This window comes from Prionailurus viverrinus, chromosome F1 (assembly GCF_022837055.1).
Source record: "Prionailurus viverrinus isolate Anna chromosome F1, UM_Priviv_1.0, whole genome shotgun sequence".
Taxonomy (NCBI): Eukaryota; Metazoa; Chordata; class Mammalia; order Carnivora; family Felidae; genus Prionailurus; species Prionailurus viverrinus.
The window spans coordinates 66,270,646-66,288,868 of record NC_062577.1 but is presented as its reverse complement, the minus strand read 5'-3'; the positions used below and the strand labels follow the sequence as shown (position 1 = coordinate 66,288,868).

At 63.4% G+C, this 18,223-nt stretch overlaps 1 protein-coding gene across 6 annotated transcripts in view; it reads right to left on the bottom strand.

Moving 5' to 3' along the window:
- Window positions 1-18,223, bottom strand: part of KCNN3 (potassium calcium-activated channel subfamily N member 3) — a 124,496-nt gene that overhangs the window by 74,902 nt on the left and 31,371 nt on the right. For 4 of the 6 annotated variants that reach the window (XR_007148130.1, XR_007148129.1, XM_047840447.1 and 1 more), the window contains one exon: window positions 11,421-11,516. Coding sequence is in view for 4 of the 6 variants with exons in the window: in XM_047840447.1 (XP_047696403.1) it covers window positions 11,421-11,516 (96 nt within the window). In the remaining 2 variants the exon portion in view is untranslated. Of the gene's footprint in view, window positions 1-11,420; window positions 11,517-16,239; window positions 16,850-18,223 lie in introns of those variants that run through there. The other 2 variants (XM_047840452.1, XM_047840449.1) reach the window with 2 other exon arrangements.

Here is an 18,223-nt window from a genome sequence, read left to right as displayed (position 1 = left end):
CGGCTGGCCCCGTCCCTGGCAGTGGTGAGGGCCCCTCACTTGCGGGGCGTGTCCCCTGCCCGAGGGCCGAGGGCTCGGGTTCACAGGCACGCCGTCACTGGCACGGAGGGTCCGAAGCCACACCGTCATCAAGCTCTCGTCCAGGCCAGGCTCTCGTGCACCCTTCCCCCGTGGCGTGGCCGGGGCTCACGGCGCTCCTGCGTGGCCACTGTGATCCGCCTGGGACGCCGTTAGCAGCAGAGCTTAGAGGGAAACTCCTGGATCCAAACCCAGAACACGCCATCCACGTGCTACATTTTCTTTTCATAAAGGCCCCATTAATATCTCAGCCATTATTGATTGAATCCCGGCAGCGTGAGAGCTCGGTCTATCAATCTGTATTTCCACCTTGAAAGGCGCCAGCCATGAAAACGTGGAAGCTTCGAGAACCACAAACTAGATGAGAAACGGGCCCGAAGGGAATTCGGGGCCAAATGAATAAATGTTGTGTGAGCTCTGAGTGGCCGAAATATGGCCACATGCTGGGGTTTCCCAGGCCCCCGCGTGGACCAGGCAGGTGACGGAGGGTGCGTCCCCTCCCCGCGGAGGCCGACCAGGATTCCCACCGCACTGGAATGTTGCACCAGCCCCAGGAACTAAATTTACCCTGAAGGGACACCCGGATCAGAATGTTCTCTGCCGCACGATCCTGCCCCCGGCGCCCTCGCCCTGTGTCGGGAGCCGGGCAGCCTCCAGCCGTAAAGCTCAGCCCTGTCAGTTCCGCTTGAAAGCCATGCGCACGAAGCCAGCCCACAGTGACAGGCACCACGCGTCACATGTGAAAGGGGGGAAGGCTGGCGCAAGTGACACAGGACAGCGGTGGGACCTGGGGAGCGAGGCTGGTGTCGACAGCGCTCAGAGGAGGGTCACAGGGAACCGTCTGGACGCCACCAGCAGCAGGGGCCGCACGCGACAGTCTCAGCCTTCGTCTCCCCTGCGCCCGCGCCTTCTAAGCCCGCTGTGAACTGAGAAGCCCCCACGGCAGCCCTGGGTGACGACACTGACCCTGAGGGCCACCGCCAGCCCAGGCCTCGGGGACAGGGGCCCCGTTTGCCAGCACTCTGGAGGGTGGCCCGGCCTCTGTGCGTCCCCACGCCTGCGGGTGGCAGGCCGCGGGCAGAGCAAACGCCTGCTGGAGGGGAAGCTGGGGCTCCAGGCTGCTCGGGAACCGTGTGGTTTTAGGCGGCGGCTGAGTTTGGGAGCAACGAGGGAAAGAACAAAATTGCAAAACCCCAAGGTTCTTGTAAAGGCACCAGCCCAGCCTGCTCCACGTCTAAAAAGACCCAACAGAGCGAGCCCCGCGAGGCCCCGGCTGCCCGGGGGGTCATGTCCCGCCAGCGAGGACCCTCCTCTCCCCCACCCGGCGGCCGCCATCTTTGTTCCCCAGGAGGGAGACGGGTCCACGCTTCCCCTAGTGGCGGCGATGCCAGCTGGGCGCCAGAGGCGGGCCCCGTCACCTCCGCCCATCTCCCCCACCCCGTGGGCTCAGCACTGAGTGAGGCTCCCCGGCTCACGGACGACGCTCCACTGACGCAGCTGCGGGACGAGCTCCCTGGCTTCCTGGCCCCGGAGCCCCTTCTGAGAGACGAGGGCCACCGCTGTGCGAGCAGGTGCCGACCCCCCACTCCTGCTCTCCGGCCTCCCTCCGGCCCACCTCTCACTGCTGCCACGCGGCACCTGCACCCCGTCCCTGTGCCACGGCTGCCCAAGCACGTCCCTTCCCCACGGCACCCTCGCCCCCGCCGAGCCCCAGCCCTCGAGGCCCGTCCCAAACGGCAGCCGGGGATCGCGCGGTGCCCACCGCTCCCTCACTCTGTAGGTGCCCCAGCACCGGGCAGCCAAGGCAGCGGTGGGGCTGGAGTGCTGACCTCCCCATTCGATCGTAAGCCCGTTCGGGGCAGGGACCGGGCCGTCCCCGCGGCGCCTGGCTCGGAGCGGACCTTCAGTAGCTCCGCGTCGAGTGCCATCGTCAGCTTCTGTCCAGGCCTCGGCGGAGGCGGAGAGCAGTGGCTATTTCTAACAGCGGCGGGAAGACAAAAACCACCCTGCCCACCACCTCCTCCCATTTCCGCACACAATGGTGGCCATTTCTCGGTGCTCTCAAACCAGTAAGGTTTCTGGCACATTCTAGCAAGAGGCACCAGAGAGGGCTGGGAGGAACCTTGGGAGCATTTACTCCCTGGCCTGGCTGCGCGGAGGCGGGGGCTGAGGGCGGAACAGTGCTGGCTGGGCGGAGGGGCCTTGCGACGCTGACCCAGGGGCCGGGGCCACTCTGCACCGGGCAGACGGCTCCACCGTGGCTGGCCACTGATCCCTGGTGTGTGGCCGTGGCCAGCGGAACCACGGGTCAGCAGTCGCGGCCGAGCCCAGCTGCCGTGACACAGCCCGTTGGGGCAACACCGTGATGACCCAGTCTGCTGGTGGCCAAGTTCACGGACGGTGGTCGCACAGAGAAGGCGTCTGCCCGGTGGCTCGCAGCTCCGTGCCGCACTGAGCACGGCCCTGTCGACACCGGCCACGTGAATGCAGAGCCGGGCTTGTTGGGGGAGGGGCATAAAACCACAGCCCACGGGAGGCCACGAAATGCTCAGAACAAGAAAGATCCGCAAACACTTGAATTCCTTTTTCTCCGTTCCTTCTGTCTTTAACCCAACGAGAGGATTCTCTCCCCAGATTCCATTCCTCACTCCACGTTTGTATCAATGGTTTGGATGAAGCTGCCACAGTCAGGCCCACAGAATGTGGGAGGACAAGAAGGAGGCCACCAGACACACAGACAAGACCCGGACAGGCCAGAGGCACAGGCCGAGAAAGGCCGGGGACAGAGGAGGCCTCCGCCCCAGAGAGCCAACTGTGCGGCAAGGGTAGGAGCCTGGGCCGGGGGTGGGGAGCCAGGGGCTTAGCGGCTCTGTGACAGAGCGTCTGCGCGAACATTAGATTCAGGGTGAACTAGCAGCGGGAAGCCAGGCAACGGCACTGGCTGTGGCTGTGGGAACGGAATGGGAAAGCAGGCGTGTGGCCCTCTGTGCTGCCCAGCTCACACCCCTCGGCAGGCACAGACCAAGGGGGCCCAGAGCAGAGCAGCAGGGGCAGGGCGGACACGGGGCCCCAACCGTCGGGGATGCTCCGTGTGCAGGGCAGAGGACCCCGGAGGTCCGACCAGGGAGGCTGGGGGTGAGGCTGCCGGCCCCCTCAGTACAGCACAGCCAGAAGGAGAAGGGAATGTGGGCGGGGAGACAGGAAGCTGCCGGCCTGACCCGCCCAGGCCACTCACAGCCCAGAGTCAGCGTCTAAAGGGAAGGCCAGATGCAACCCAGGCCCGCAGCTCAGGGTGGAGGCGGCTCTGAGGGCCGGGGGCCAGGCGGGGATGGTTCAGGCGGCCGGGATTGCTGCCCTGAACGTACCGGACCCCATCTTGGGGCGGCCCTGGGGCCCGAGGGGAGGACGGCAGGGAAACCAGGGGAAGGATGGGGTTTCCAATGAGTAGAAGCACCACAGAGCAGGGCGGAGGCCGGGGTCCCCCCTGGAGGGGCTGCCGCAGGGTCTGCTTGCCGTCTGTCCCACGCCGGACTCTGCCGTGGTAACACCCGCCGTCTGGGGAGTGGAGCCCCGTGGCTCAGCCCGACCTCCCGGCTGCTTTTCAGGCCCTGTGGGGCCAGGAGAGGAGGCACAGTCGAGGGGGGAGCTGTGTCCCCGAGGCAGGAAGCCTAGTGGGCCTGCGGACAGCTGGCCGGGCTGGAGCCCAGCCCGGTGTCCCCTTGCCACACGACACTGGCCGTATGTCTCACCTCTAGGCCTCAGCTGCCTTACCCGTAAAACAGGGATGATAACAGAATCCAGTCCCGGGACTGTCGTGAGGCTTCCCCGAAGTCGTAGAGGGCACGAGCCCGGCACACAGAGATCAGCACGCGGAGGGGCCACTGCCATCGTCTGTGGGTTCACAAACCACTTTCCAAATCTAAGCTCGGGGTCGCACCCGGGGGCCTGTGACGCTGGGTCGGGGACGCAGGTTCAGGGTCTGGAGTAGGGCCTGACAGCGGAGGCGGGAGCCTGGAGAAGGTCACCTCCCGGAGGAGTGTCCACACCCACGGGCCATCGGGGGGCGTAAGGTTACACACAAGGCGACAGTCTGCCCTGGGGCCAGACGGGGACGGCCAGCTATACAGCAACGTGCAGGAACTCACTTAGAAACAGCTAAAACGGTAAATTTTGATATGTGTGCTTTACCACGGTTTTTAAAAAGCGCTTTTAAATGGCAAAGTCACAGCTTGGCCCTGGGTCTACTGGCCACAGGCCCAGCATCCTTCCCGCAACCCCGCAGGTTTGTGCCAGTGTCGTGTTGGGAAAAAGGCGATTGTACTGAGTTGTCTAACTCACAGGCTGACCAAGGAGAGCCCAGGTCTCCTCCGGTTATTGGGTTTTGGAGAACCCGGCCAGTGGTGGCTTTGCCATCGTTCCTCCTAAAAACAGGAGGACGTCATTCCCGCCACGAAGGACACGACCATGCTCAGACTGCTGGTCGTCAGGCGTGGCAACGACACCGTTAACCCCAGGCTGCCGTCCAACCCCCAAGTCCTCAGGGAGGGGTCTCTTCACAATCACTGTGTTCCTACACTTCCTGCGGCGGGGACGGCCACGTGGGCTGTGCCCGGGGGGAGGGGGGCTGTCCAAGCACGCGGCAGTGGGGTTCACTGTCCTTGGGGCCCAGGCAGAGCTCAGGGGGTCTGGGGCCACCCCCGACGGAGAACCACCACGTGGGCGGAAAAGATCAGCAGCTAAAGACAGTAGCAAGCACAATACTAAAGGAGACAAACAGGGTCTGGGCAGGTCGTGGACGGCACACGTGGGCCCTCTCAGGGTCACAGAATGCGACCCGGGGCTGTGGCGAGGGGCACTCTGTCCTCATGGAAAGAGGCCGGGACTTGGCACCGGGAGGAAGGGAGGTCGGTTACAGGCTTTAATTACCCTAAAAGCTTTCAGATGTCTGACCGGTTCATCCTCGTAAGACTTGTAAGAGTCGCCTTTAAACTAAGACGTTGGAGCCAAAGAGCTGTCTTTGTGACTTTTCCCGTTTCAGATGCAAAGAGGGGACGGCCAGTCCCCAGGAGGCTATGTGGAGGGGACAGCCAGGCCCCCGTTGGGCAGAGGCCAGGCGCTCAGGGGAAGGGCAGGAGTGCCACCAGTCTGGGTGCCTGTTACCAGGCCCGCTCACGGCTCCTTCCCGCCATCCTCCCCTCGGGCCCTTCGGACACGGAATCCTGATACGATCACAGGCCCGGGAGGCCATCTGACCCCGTCTGCTCCCTCCACAGAGGACAGCACGGCGAGGACGGAGGGCCCCCTCCTGCTCTCGCCCAAGCTCACACGGAGATCAGGCCCCTCGAACCTCGTAGAGGTGACCGAGGCCCATGACGTGGAGGCCCCCGGCTGGGGCAGCAGCGTGGGCGGCTGTCTGCAGACCCCTCGGTTCACTCAGCCCCCCAAACTGGGATGGACGGTGATGTCTTGCACCCTGGAATTTCAGCGGAAGCTTCTTGAGAAGCGTGTCTCTGCCCCTCACTTCACAGGCACTTCACTGACACTGTGTGGTTTCCGAGGCAACGCAGGGCCTGGGGGGGAGGGGGGGAGTGCTACCAGGTCCTGAGCCAGCAGGGGGGCCACCTTCCCCCTCCTCCCGAGACTGGCTTCCCCTCTATCCTGCTGCTGGTGTTCGAGGGCAGAGGGCAGCCCTAACCTCTCAGACTCCTGGAGCTGAGGAAGCTTCTGGAGGCCCCGGCAAGAGGCATTTGCATACGGGTCCAAGAGCTCCCAGGGCCGAGTCTGCAGCCCGGACTGTCCGTCCCGCCGGGCAGGTCTCAACGTGCCCAGGGCAGCGCTGTGTGCACCTGTTAACAGTCGCTCCACACGCCTGTCGAGCAGCATGAGACAGCATGACATTTCCAAGTGACAGAACAGAAGGTCCACACAGGCGGCCGAGAGGCCGCACCTGGGCCCCACAGGCTCAGGGAGCACAGCAGGCGGGAAAGCCCTCCGCAGCAGAAAGGGTTAAACCCCAAATGTCACACGGAGGCCGTCAGGGTAGCCTGGTAACCATGGCCATCGACAGCCAGCTGCACAGGGAGGGAGGCCCAGCGGGCAGAGTGGCAGGGCGGCGGCTGCAGGCTCAGTCTGCACGGAGGCTCTCCTGCCCAGTGAGGGGAGACCTCGGCCCGCCTGCCCCCACCTGCTCTGCTGGGCGCTCGGCTCTGGGACACAACAGTGAGTCACGTCGTCCCCACCGCACAGCAGGGAGCCAGTGGGGCAGGAAACAGTCGCTTGATTCAGGGGTCAGGGCCAGGGCCAAGCCAGCTCCCCGCCTGTGGACTGGGGTGGCCGGGGAGGCTCCTGGAGGTCTTGGGATCTCTGGGGTCCCCCATCCGGTCAGCCCAAAGGGACTGCCTCGGCCAGCCAGACACCGGCCCATAGGAAACGTCACCAGATGTGTTCGAGGACACAGGCCCAGCCCCACCGGGGTCAGGCAGCCGCCACGTGGAGGACAGACGGCCCTTCCTTCCTTCTCCACGGCCCTGAGGTGCCCCAGGCCAGTTCTGTCCGGACGTACAAGGTCTCCGCTCCCGACAAAGATAGGGCTTGGCTAAAGCCTCATCTCCCCGTGAAACTCACCCCTGGGGCCACACGGTTTCACACACGCCTCACGTCACGGCACTGAGCCTGGTCCCAGCGCATCAAGGTCTTGGACAAGCAGCCTCCAGGGGCCGAGCGCCTGACACCCACGGTCCTCAGGGGAGAGGAAGGGCGAGGGCCCAGAACCAGACTTGGCCTGAGGGGTCCTCCCTTCCCCAGTGGGACGACACCCCAGCTCAGCTAGCACGGGGCCCCGGAGCCTCTGGCCAGTCCGCCTCCTGCAAACCGATGCCCGTGTCGCAAATCCAGGAGGGCGCTCCGACCTACAGACCCATCGTGCCGTGGGAGTGAGCCCGTCTGCAACGTGAGCCGTCTGCTGAATGTGATTTACGTCCTGTAATTTGGAATAATTTCCCCGTCGGCTGAGAACTTGGTGGCATTTAATAAAAACACCCACTTAACACACACCTGATAGATCACCGGTGTCCCGTTTCAGTCCATGAGCTTGGAGGCCCCCAGCTGGTCAGCGTCACACTCCCCTCGGGTCCGTACTAGACGGGAGGCCCCCAAACAAGAGCGGGAACCTCAGCCTCGCTGTGCACGCGACCCGTGAGCACACTCACATCAGCTCCCTCCACAGCTCCGTGGCGAACTTCCTGCCCCTGCTGTGTGCTCGAAGGCTTCACCCGGCTCCGCTCCTGCCCCCAGAGGGGTGTGTGCACGCCCACCCCGGCCCGGCTCTGAGCCAGGGCACTTCCCCTCCCCCTCCTGCGTGCTCCTGGACCAGAACCCGGCCCCTTTCTGGCAGCCGGAGGACAGCAGTCCCTGTAAAAGTGGACGAGGACCCTCCCTCCACACTGTGTCTGCTCCAGCTGCCACCCTGGCATCCCCGCATTCGCAGGCGACGTCCCAGGAGACTGGCCCGCACTCACCACCTCGCCCCCACTCTGCCCGGCGACGGATCCCGCCACGCCTCATGCAAATGACCAGTGTCCCCAGCTCCACAACAGGGTACCGTTCTCAGCCCCACCCTGAGGAAGGAGATTGACGAGGAGGGATCGGAGGGATCGAGTAACTTGCTAAGGGCTGCCAGACACGCTAAAATGTGACAACCACCGCGGTTCGAACCCGAGCTGGCGACTCTGAAGTCTGTTCTCTGGCGACCCGCCTTCCGGGACAGCACCAGGGGCGTCGGCCCGAGCCGTGGCTCCGCTCCGGGCGGTCAGTGGAGAGCGCTGGGCCCCTGCGCCGGGCTCTGCACGGAGTGGACCCTGTCGTGCGTGGTGAGTGCGAGAGGGGGGCCGCGCCAGGGGCCCCAACACCACACACGGGTCTGCAGCCCAGGGGGAGGCGGCCGGCGCCGCCACGGGGCCCGGTGACGCCAAACCGCACGGTCCGTAGCACTGTGTGAGGTCGGCGGCGTTTTCAAAGTTTTGGTAAATAAACAAAAATGCGTTGGTTTTTGTGTCTTCACTTCTTTCCAGGTCACACTGGCCTGAGGATAACAGACGCCTGAGCCTCTGAAAGCTCCACCCTCTAAACAGCCAAGGACAAAACCCGAGGAGAAACGTGGCAGGGGCTGCCTTGTGGGACACCTGCCTTTGTGGCTTAGAAGCGCAGTCGGGCTGAGCGCACGTTCCGGGAGACCCCTTCCTCTCCACAGAGGGGCGGACTTGCCAAACACCCACGCTGCCTATCACGGGAGAGTGTCCCTCGTCCACAGGAGACCCCTGCACCCACATGAGATGCCCCTCACCCAGAGGAGACACCTCATCCACAGGAGACCCCCCTCACTCACCAGAGAACCCCCTCACCTACCGGAGAACCCCTCGCCCACGGGAGACCCCCCCTCGCCCACCGGAGGCCTTTGCCCACGGGCAAGCGTCCCTGTCACAGGCGGTACAGGTCACAGAGGTATAGAGGCCCCTGCACGGGTGGGGGTGGGCACCTGGTCACCTCTGGGAGACATCCAAGCCTGCGGCTCCACAACAGAAAGCCACCCCGTTTCAGAATTCTGCCTCGAGAACACAAGTCATCGAGACTGACACTAGGAATACCATTCTAGAAGGTGCCCCAGGCTTCTGCGCACCAGGGGGGAGGGGGCGCAGACACGGTCATCTGGTCCCTGCTAAAATTGAGCCAAGTCAACAGCAACCCGTGGGCAGTGGGGAGTCTGTGAGCGTGTCCTTCACACAAGCCCCTGACACCACCCCAGGGAGGTGATGGGCCACACCCTGCCCTGCTCCCCCTGAGGGCGTTCCCAGCCCAAGGTGGTGGGGGGGGGGGGGCTGGACGCTGGCCAGCATCCAGGCTCCGGGGCAGCCCGCCTCCGCCCTCAGGAAGCAGGTCCCCGGCTGTGCCCAGACCTGCACCGGACAATTACAGAATTAGAAGGCTTCGATTCCCAATTAATAGATGAGGCCCGAGACCACAGAACTGAGGGACGATCTAAATTGCTTTGGAAACCGGGTGTCTAGAATCCAGCACCCTTTCCCTCAGGACGTGCCCCGCAGATAACCTGCTCGTCAGACACCACGGGTCCCTGGAAACGTAAAGATAGTGACCTTACCATCCCGAAGTCTGGGGAGAAAGACACAGAACAGAGAACGGTAGGGTCCACCGAGGTGCCTACAAGGGGCCCTGCAGGAGCCGGCCCTCCCCACGCCATCCGGGCCCACGCCATCCCACCTCCCCGTGGCAGGAGAAGGTCTGCGCAGAGAGAACTTACTGGAAGGGTAAGCTTCCAGAGGGAGCCACGTGCCAGTGACTGCCCCCGTGACAGAGGCCAGGTAGGCTACGGGCACAGCCAGGGCAGCTGAGAGCCAGGCGGGGCTGGCGGGGGTGCGGGAAGAAGCCCAGCCGGCTGCCGGTGCCGGCGGTCAGCAGGGGGCCACCTCGTGGGCCCAGCTGGCACACGGATGGGCGAGGCCCGGCTGGAAGAGTGGGGCAGAGAGGTCCCATGCCATGAACGCCCACCCTGGACTCCACTGTTCCCGACCCAAAGTGGGTGATGTGACTCCTATACTTCACCCGGGGAAACTGAGGCCTGGAGGTGCTGTTACTGGCCCAGGTCGTGCAGACTGAAGTGTCTGAGCCAGGACTCAATGACACTGGCTTCACTTTGTTTCTGCAAGTGCTGAGCGCCAGGCTGTAACGGCTGAGACAGTGTCCTCTACTGCCCGTAATCAGGACGAAGCAAAGCCTGGCCGCGAGCTGGGGCTGGGACAGAGGACGCCGGGCGAGGTGGTGTCCCCGCCCCAGGCCGGCGCTGAGGCCACAGGCCCGCAGGAGGGAACCAGGGCCACGAGAGTACGGGAGGGAGGGACACGTGGCTGAGCGTCACGATTCCGCCTTTTCTCTGGGGCCCGGGTGACATCTTGCGCAGATCAGGGTGATACGCGCCAAGGGGCTCCCTCCAGATGAGGACGTGAGGGTTCAGTGGGGTTGAGGGAAGCCCCGGGCGCCACGGCTGGTTTGGGGCCCAGACAGTGACCCCCAGCCCTGTCTTGGTCCCTAACCCCGCCCCCCCCCCCCCAGCCGGTACTGGCTCCTGCCTGGGGTTGACAGGACAGTGGTCTGGGTCGGGCAGTTCAGGCTCCAGGAGGGAAGCTGGTGGCAGTGTCTGGACGCCCTGAGGGCACACGCCTGTCTGAGCACCGCAGCCCCCCGGAGACTAGAGTCGCAGCTCCTAGATCCGTGTCCTCTGGTCCTCAGCTGCCTGGAGCCCTGCCAGGGTGGCCGGGAGCCAAGGCTTGCCCATCCAGGCAGGCCGGGGCCCCCAGACACTGCCAGGAAGGCAGACGGGTCCACCTTGCCCAGAATGCCCCGTAACGGGGACGAGGTTGGCACGGTGTTTCCCGGCTCCCAGAGCACATCCTGTCCTCACAGCAGCCCGAGAAAGGTTGCGGGGCCAAACAAAAACGCCCTGTAGGAAGGGGTCCCGGCCGAGACCCAGCCGGTCTCTCTGACCGCGAGCTCTGGTCTTTGTCAATGTGTCGCCTGCGGCCCAGACGCGAATCGAACTGTGTTCCTCCAGCCCAGGGACTGGGATTATCTCCAGACTCGCATACATGGGACAAAAAGCATCTGGAGGTTTTAGAACCACCCGGGTCTCCAGCAGGGCCGGTCAGCATGCAGGGCCGGGCAGTGCGGGCGCCCCGGTGTCCTGGGAAGATGCCACAGACCCTCTCGCCATCTACCCTTCCTGGCCCGCATGGGACCCCTGTCGGCCAGGCTGGAAGCTGGGCCCGGAGGCCCCGCCGACGTTTCTCTGGGGGCGCAGTCACTTCCGAGCAGCCCCTCCCCACATCGGACCGGTATTCCGTCTAGAAAATGACCCCTCCCAGCCTTCAGGGTCTGCGGCAAGTAAAGCCCACACCACTCAGAGATACAGAGTCCCGGAGGGATTTGGTGCAATTTGAGCATGCGTGCGTGTACGTGCGTGTGCAAGGGGACGGGAGATAGGTCTGCCTCCCTGGGGGACTCGGTGGCCAAGGTTCCAAAAGACCCAGCGAGAGAAGGAAAGCGGTTCTCAGTGCGCTGGCGTTAAAGAGCCGCCCCCAAATCGCGAAGCCACATTCGCCTCTGGGACCCCCAAAGAAGACGGCGTCACAGCTGCTGAAGCCCCAGTTCCCTCGCTCTGAGGGTCCAGACGGGAGGAGAAGAGCCACGGTGTGCCACACCACCAGGCGGCTGCACGGGGTGGGCTTTGGGGTGGGGACGGGCGCTGCTCGCGGAGGGGAGAGGACGGCACCCACCTGGACTTCTCGCGTGTGGTAGGCGACGATCAAGCCCAAGAGGATGATGGTAGACAGGCTGATAAGGCATTTCAGGGCCAGCGAAAACATGGAATCCTGCAGGAGAAGAGGACAGAGAATTAGGGCAGCCAGGAAGGGGGCTCCGGGGACGGGGAGTGCAGGCCACGGCACACAGGGAGCCCTCTGGGCTGGGCCGCGAGCCGCTGGGGCCAAGCAGCTCCCCCCAGCCCCTGTTTTCTAGGGCGAAGTCCCGTCTGCTCTCCTGGGAGGAGCCGGCAAGACGTTTGCCATCCGTGGCTCAGTTTGCTGCTGTGTGGCTCACAACTGTGCGTCCACGCTCGTAAGCCACGTGAGCACAGTTCCTTTTCGTACTGCCGTGTGGTTCGGGCATCGGTGCTGGCCAGCTTAGGCCTCTCTTCTCTCAGAACAAACCTCAGACAATCCCCGAGGTTCCTTCCGTTTCTGATGATGCAGGGTTCCCTCCGGGACGGATCAGAGCGTCCCAGCAGCTGTTCTCACCCCCAAACTAGGCTCAGAGCAGGGAGGGAGGCAGGGGGGCTGCTGGAGGGCGAAAGGGGCTGAGCGCGGAGCAGAGAGGGTCCCCGTGGAGAGTGGGGCAGATGCGGGCGGGTCCCCTTTGTGCACCCCGTCTCCCAGCCCCAGGGCGCGTAGAGAGCCCCAGGGCTGGCAGCACGTGCCCTAGACACGGCCCCTCCTGGCTCTGTGGCTTCGGGCCCCTTACCCCACCTCTGCCTCCGTGGTCTCAAGCGTCTGATGGGGAAGACATTAGGACCCGCCTAGGGGCCTCTGGGAAGAGTAAAGCAGTTTGTGAACGGTCCTAGACGAGCGCTGGCCGCGGACGCTGGGCTACTTCTGTCATTCACGTCACATCCCCTGCAAATTTGGGGCGTCCAGGCTGGGCCTCACCGCTCTCCTGGGCGTTTGGGAGCCAGGAAGTAGGGAGGACTCCGGTCCCAAGGGGGGATGGGAACACAGCCCGAGCAGAGGTAGCGGACGAGAGCCGGGCGGCACTCACTGCCGAGAGACGCACACCAGGAACAAACGCCCTGTGCTCACCGGCCACGGCGCATCACCACGCCTGATTTCCCTAAAGCACGTTACAGTTCACAAGGCGGCTTCATGCGTCCGCTCTTGGCCACCACCGCGACACCCCTGGCCTCTCTCCCGACTGTACAGACGTTACAGGTAGAGGCACAGGGGGAGTGCCTCGTGCCAGAGTTCAGAGCCGAGGTCTCGGGCTCGAGCCCAGAGCTCTGCCCGCGGCCTTTGGGCCGTCCCTGTGACAAAAAATGGCAGAAGGGAAGGCCGGACCCACTTAAGCAAATCTAAACAACGGCTCGACGGGAACGGAGGTATTTCGAAGGCAGGGTGTGACGGACTTCCAAACCCACGGCCGAGCTGGGCTGGAGGGAGGAGACCTCACCGTCCCAGAGAGTTTCAGGGGCAGACAGGGGTCTGCAGGGTCAGACGGTGTCGTCCAGGACGGAAGCACTGGGGCGAGCGGAGGGCCTGTGCCAGCAGGCACCCAAAGCCACGCTCCCACCCCACCCCCGCAGGCTGACGGAGGGAACCTCTCCTGGGGCCCGTCGACCCACCGCTCGTTTACGTGATACAACTATGGGGCCCACTTTGTGCCAGGCACAAGCTGGCGCTGGAGACTCAAGGGAGGACTCACGAAATAGTTCATTCATTCATTCGCGACGGTTTCCACCACGTCTCATTTCTTGAGCACCCGCTACACGAGTGACACCGCGCCAGGGCCGCAGGGTGTCCGGAGAGTGCCCTGCACGCCAGGCCTTCCCACGTGGCTTATGCACAAGCTCCAGCGGCAGACACCGGGCGGGTCCGTGCGCCCGCTGCGGAAAGTCCCCCGCTCGGTCACTGAGCCTCCGCGGTCCACGGCGTACCCAAGAGCAGCCCGCACTCACGGGCCCACACACACGTCCACGGCTGCAGGGAGGGCACGGAGCACGCGGGGCACAGGGACAGCCCTCAGGAAGGGTCCTACCTTCGAAACCGCGACCCGGTGCCTGAGACGCCGGCCAAGCCCACGGGCCGGGCCTCCGGGGGGCTGAAGGGAGCGGGCACTGAACTCAGACTGCGTTAGAAGACAAACCAGCCTACAGGGGCCGGCGGGGACAGCGCACAGCGCTCTCGACTCAGAAATGACCCTCACTTCTCCCTCCAAGGGGTCTGAGGGCATCTGGGGAACATCAGGCCTTGGCTGGGAAGGGTTTGTGGTCAGCAGCACATTTCACCCTCTAATTTATTTCTTTTGGCAGAAATCACTGAAATCAGAATCCAAGTCTGTTTGCATCACGTCTAGAGGGAGAGGTGGAGGGAGGGGTCTCCTCCTTCGAGCCTCTTCCTTTCGTTCTCAAGCTCAGAACCTTCACAGAAGAGGCGACTCCCCCCGCCCCCTCCCCTTGTGTTCACCCAGACCCGGATCAGCGGGACCCTCACGACTTTGCAGGTTTCCTCGCATTCTCTACTACGCGTCCACAAAAAGTAAACCATTGACGTGTTTACCAGCCGGAAAATACATCAGAATGGCTGGACTAGATATGTTTCCTACTTGTCAAATGTTGAATTGTCATCTTTTTTTGCTGCCTGAACTCCATCCAGCGAAGCTTGAGATTAATACGGTTCTTCCGGCGACGGCAGCCAGCGAGGGAGCGGCTGGACGGCACGGGGGGGGGGGGGTACTCGCCTCCCTGCTGAGGGGCCACAGGGACTGACAGGCCACGGGGGATGGGGGCCCCTCAGCTGGGCGACTCTGCAACTCAGAGCTGTTCAACGACACAGTAGTGACCCTTCATACACGGAATTCTTAGGGACTAAATCCCAACAGATGAGCCATTTTTAAGCCATTTATTCCTAAATGCCCAACACTATCAGAGTGGTTAAATGCATTTGGGAATAGCCAGTGATAGACCACTAGGTAGCCAGCGAAAACCACTTCTGCAGAGAACGTCTGAAGAGGAAAAGCTCATGGTACAACATCAAGTGAAAAACTCCGACCACAAAGCTGCGTATACGGTATTTCCAATTATTTTTAAATGTTTTACTTTTTTAATGTGAAAAAGACTGCAAATGCAGGACCACGCTATACAAAGCATCAGAGTACACAACCACGGCACGAGGCTCACAAGCTCGGGGAGAGCCTGAGAACCAGGGACACTGTGTCCGTGCTGTGTGACCTCCGACCTCTGACCACAACAGGTGCTTAATAAGTGCTTCTTGAAATTACTTAACAGAACTTTTACTCTCCCTGACATTTATTGAGTACCGACTGTGTGCCAGGTCCCAGACTAGGCTTCTACACCAATTACCTCACATCCTCACCCTACAGACAACTCCACAATGTCTCCATTTACTGATTAAAAAAAAAAAAAAAACCACACAAAAAACAAAAAACAGAGAATAAGAGAGACTTTTCCAAGGTCACACAACTAACCCAGATTTTAGGTACATACCAGATTATTCTTTCTTTTTTTTTTTAATTATTTTTTTTAATGTTTTTATTTATTTTTGAGACAGAGAGAGACAAAGCATGAGCAGGGAAGGGGCCGAGAGGGAGACACAGCATCCGAAGCAGGCTCCAGGCTCCGAGCTGTCAGCACAGAGCCCGACGCAGGGCTCGAACTCACGAACCGTGAGATCGTGACCTGAGCCGAAGTCGGACGCTTAACCGACTGAGCCACCCAGGCGCCCCTATTCTTTCTTTTTTAATGTTTATTTACTTATTCTTGACAGAGAGAGAGAGACAGAGAGAGACAGAGACACAGAGACACAGAGACAGAGCAGGGGAGGGGCAGAGAGAGAGGGAGACACAGAATCCGAAACAGGCTCCAGGCTCCGAGCCGTCAGCACAGAGCCCGACGCGGGGCTCGAACCCAGGAACCATGAGGTCATCTCCCCAGGATTCCAGATGTTTCTATTCTTCGCCCCACCACGTGAGTTAGCTCCAGCCATCCTTGCACAGGCCAGCCACCGCCATCAGGGGCCACAGAGGGACTCGTGGCCGAGTGGGAACGTGTGCCAAATGCCCGCAAGCCACCCCCAGCCACCAGCCAGCCCTTCCCAGACCTGCGACCCCTCGTTACGACATCTGCCTGTGCTACGGCGGTACCCACGGCAGTATCATCAACCCGCTTTTGTGGAGGAGGAAACTGAGGCTCGGAGAAGTCAGCTCACCGGGCGAACAGGCTTCAAGAAGCCAGGATTCCTCCAGACTCCGAGTCCTGCCAGGCCCCGGCACCCTGTCTGCCCCGCGGTCGGGCCCTGCTGGCTTCCAGTCTCTGCCGTGAGGACCCTCGGGACTGCCCGACCGCCTGCCCCAAGGCTGGGTGGAACGTGGGGGCCTGTGTTCCCCGGCTTCCGAGCCGCCTCGTCGCCTGCCAGAATCGTCACGATTACAGCACATCTTCCCAGAGACGCTGAAGTTCTAAATGTCCTTGATCATTTGGGACACTTGAAAATGACAGAAAAACAGAGTCCCGGGGCACAAATATCAGCTTAACCAGGACAAGGGTGTGCGGGCACCTCCCCAAGCAAGCTGACGGCCCCAAAGTGTGAGTGTGAGTGTGAGTGTGTGTGTGCATGGGTGTGCGCGTGCGGCCGTGCATGCGCGGAGTGTGCGAGCGCGTGTGCACCCTCATACGTATGTGGTCCGCTCATGGCTTGTGTCGCCGGCTGGAGCCCCCACGTTGTGATTCACTTTGGGCCTGACGGCCGCCGGCCGAGCACGCGGGTCACAGGGCCACCCCAGCACGTCTGCCCTCGTCCCTTTTCCCACCTCTGTACCTGACCGGACGGTGAGCAGCGGTCAGCAGCAACGTCGCCCGCGCCGTCTTCTCGACAGAACAAGGCCGCGGACAGAGAAGGTCCTCACGAGCCTCCGAAAGTTCGAAAGACCAGAATTCAAGTCCCGGCTCTGCCGCCCCCCGGCCGTGGGACACTGGACCTGTCGCGTAAGCTCTCTGGCCTCCTTCTCTGCAGGCCGGGTCTCACAGCACCTACACCCGCAAGCATGGGGCGAAGCGAGAGGAGCCACGGGGACAGACTCTTTCGCCAACGGAAGCCGGACGCGCCCCCGGCACCGGCAGCTCAGAAAGGGCCGAACATGCGTGCCCTCCGGTCACACTGGGCACACGTGCTGAGCACCTGGCCGCGGCCGGGCCCCGTGCGGGGTACTCAGCCCGCCGCCCCCCGCCTGCTGAGCCTGGATCCCACCCGGCCGAGGAAGGGGCAGGTGAGCCGGGCCTGGAGACGCTGGGCTGGGACGGTCAGAAACGGGCAGAAACCGGGGGCGCGGGACAAACACCTGCAGGCGGCCCCTCTAGCTACCGGGGCGTGACCCTGAGCCCACGTCCTGAACGTGGGGCGTGACCAGGGGACGTGACCGTGAGCCGGCGCCCTGAACGTGGGGCGTGACCAGGGGACGTGACCCTGAACCGACGTCCTGAACGTGGGGCGTGACCAGGGGCGTGACCCTGAGCCGATGTCCTGAACGTGGGGCGTGACCAGGGGCGTGACCCTGAGCCGATGTCCTGAACGTGGGGCGAGGAGTGCCCGCGGCACCTTCTCCCCGGAGATGCGACTCGCCGAGGACACAGGCCCCGGGTCGGCTCTGCGCCGGGAGTCCTGGGGTGGCTGAGGCATGTCTGACCAGACCCCCGGGCCGGATGGGGGGCTCAGCCCCTGCGGCCTCCCTCGCTTCCCTGTTCCGGGTCCCCCACCGTGGCTCGGGTGCGTGAGACATATTCCCCGGGAGCACAGAGCCGAGGCTACACGGGTCACCCTCCTCTCGGACCCAGATGCCGCAGGGACGCTGTGGGCCAGCTGACGGGGGCCGGGCGGGAAGACGGCTCCTCGCCCGTCCTCAATCTTGGGGTGTTGCTCGGTTCACGACCCAGATGCCATGCGGGGTGATCCCTGTACCGAGCAGGCCCCCAGCCCGCCTGGGCCCCAGAACCGCCCGTGTCGCCAGGTCAGCCGCACCTCCGCTGGGAAGGCCAGTTTGCCCACCGATGTGCGCTGGCTCGACCGTCAAGGTGGATGCCCCAGCCGAGGGTGGGGCGGGGGAGGCGGGGTTTCCGATCTGTCCACCTCCGCGCGTGGAGGGTGTGGTCGGGCACGCGGCAGGCCAACAAGTGTCAGCCAAACGTGGCGTATTCAAAGGAAGGGGGCACGTGGCGAGGTGCGTCAGGCAGCAGACACTTGCACCCTGACTTTCCGGACACAGGAAGCAGGGCGCAGGGGAGGGCAGCGGCTGACGCTGACTGTGCGCTGCACGGCCAGGTGCTGGGGCGACTCCGAGCGACCCCCTGGGCCCCGGGACGCTTGCCCAGCAGCCCTGAGCGAGGAGGAGGAGGAGGAGGAGGAGGAGGAGGAGGAGGAGGCGGAGGCTGGATTCCAGCGTGGGAAGCAGGAACCAAGGGTCTGTGCTGGCTCCCCCCGGGGAGCGCTGGGACTGGAGGACGGCAGGGATGAGAAGGCGCCTTCCAGGCCCTCCCGCGGGGGTTAGCCCCGTGTCACCTGCCCCGACGGGGCCCCAGCCACGTCACCGCCGAGCTTCGGTCACCTTCTGTCACAACAGACCCCAGCAGCCTCAGGTCAGGCGGGGGGTCTGCACCAGCCCAGCAAGTGCAGCCGGGCCCCGCCTGGTGTGGGGCGGGCAGGCGGGGACGTGGCCAGTGAGGGAAGCCAGCCGTCCGCGAATAAAACCCACCGAGTCAAGTTGGCCTGGAGCGTTTCTCCGTGGCCTCCGCCTTGTCATT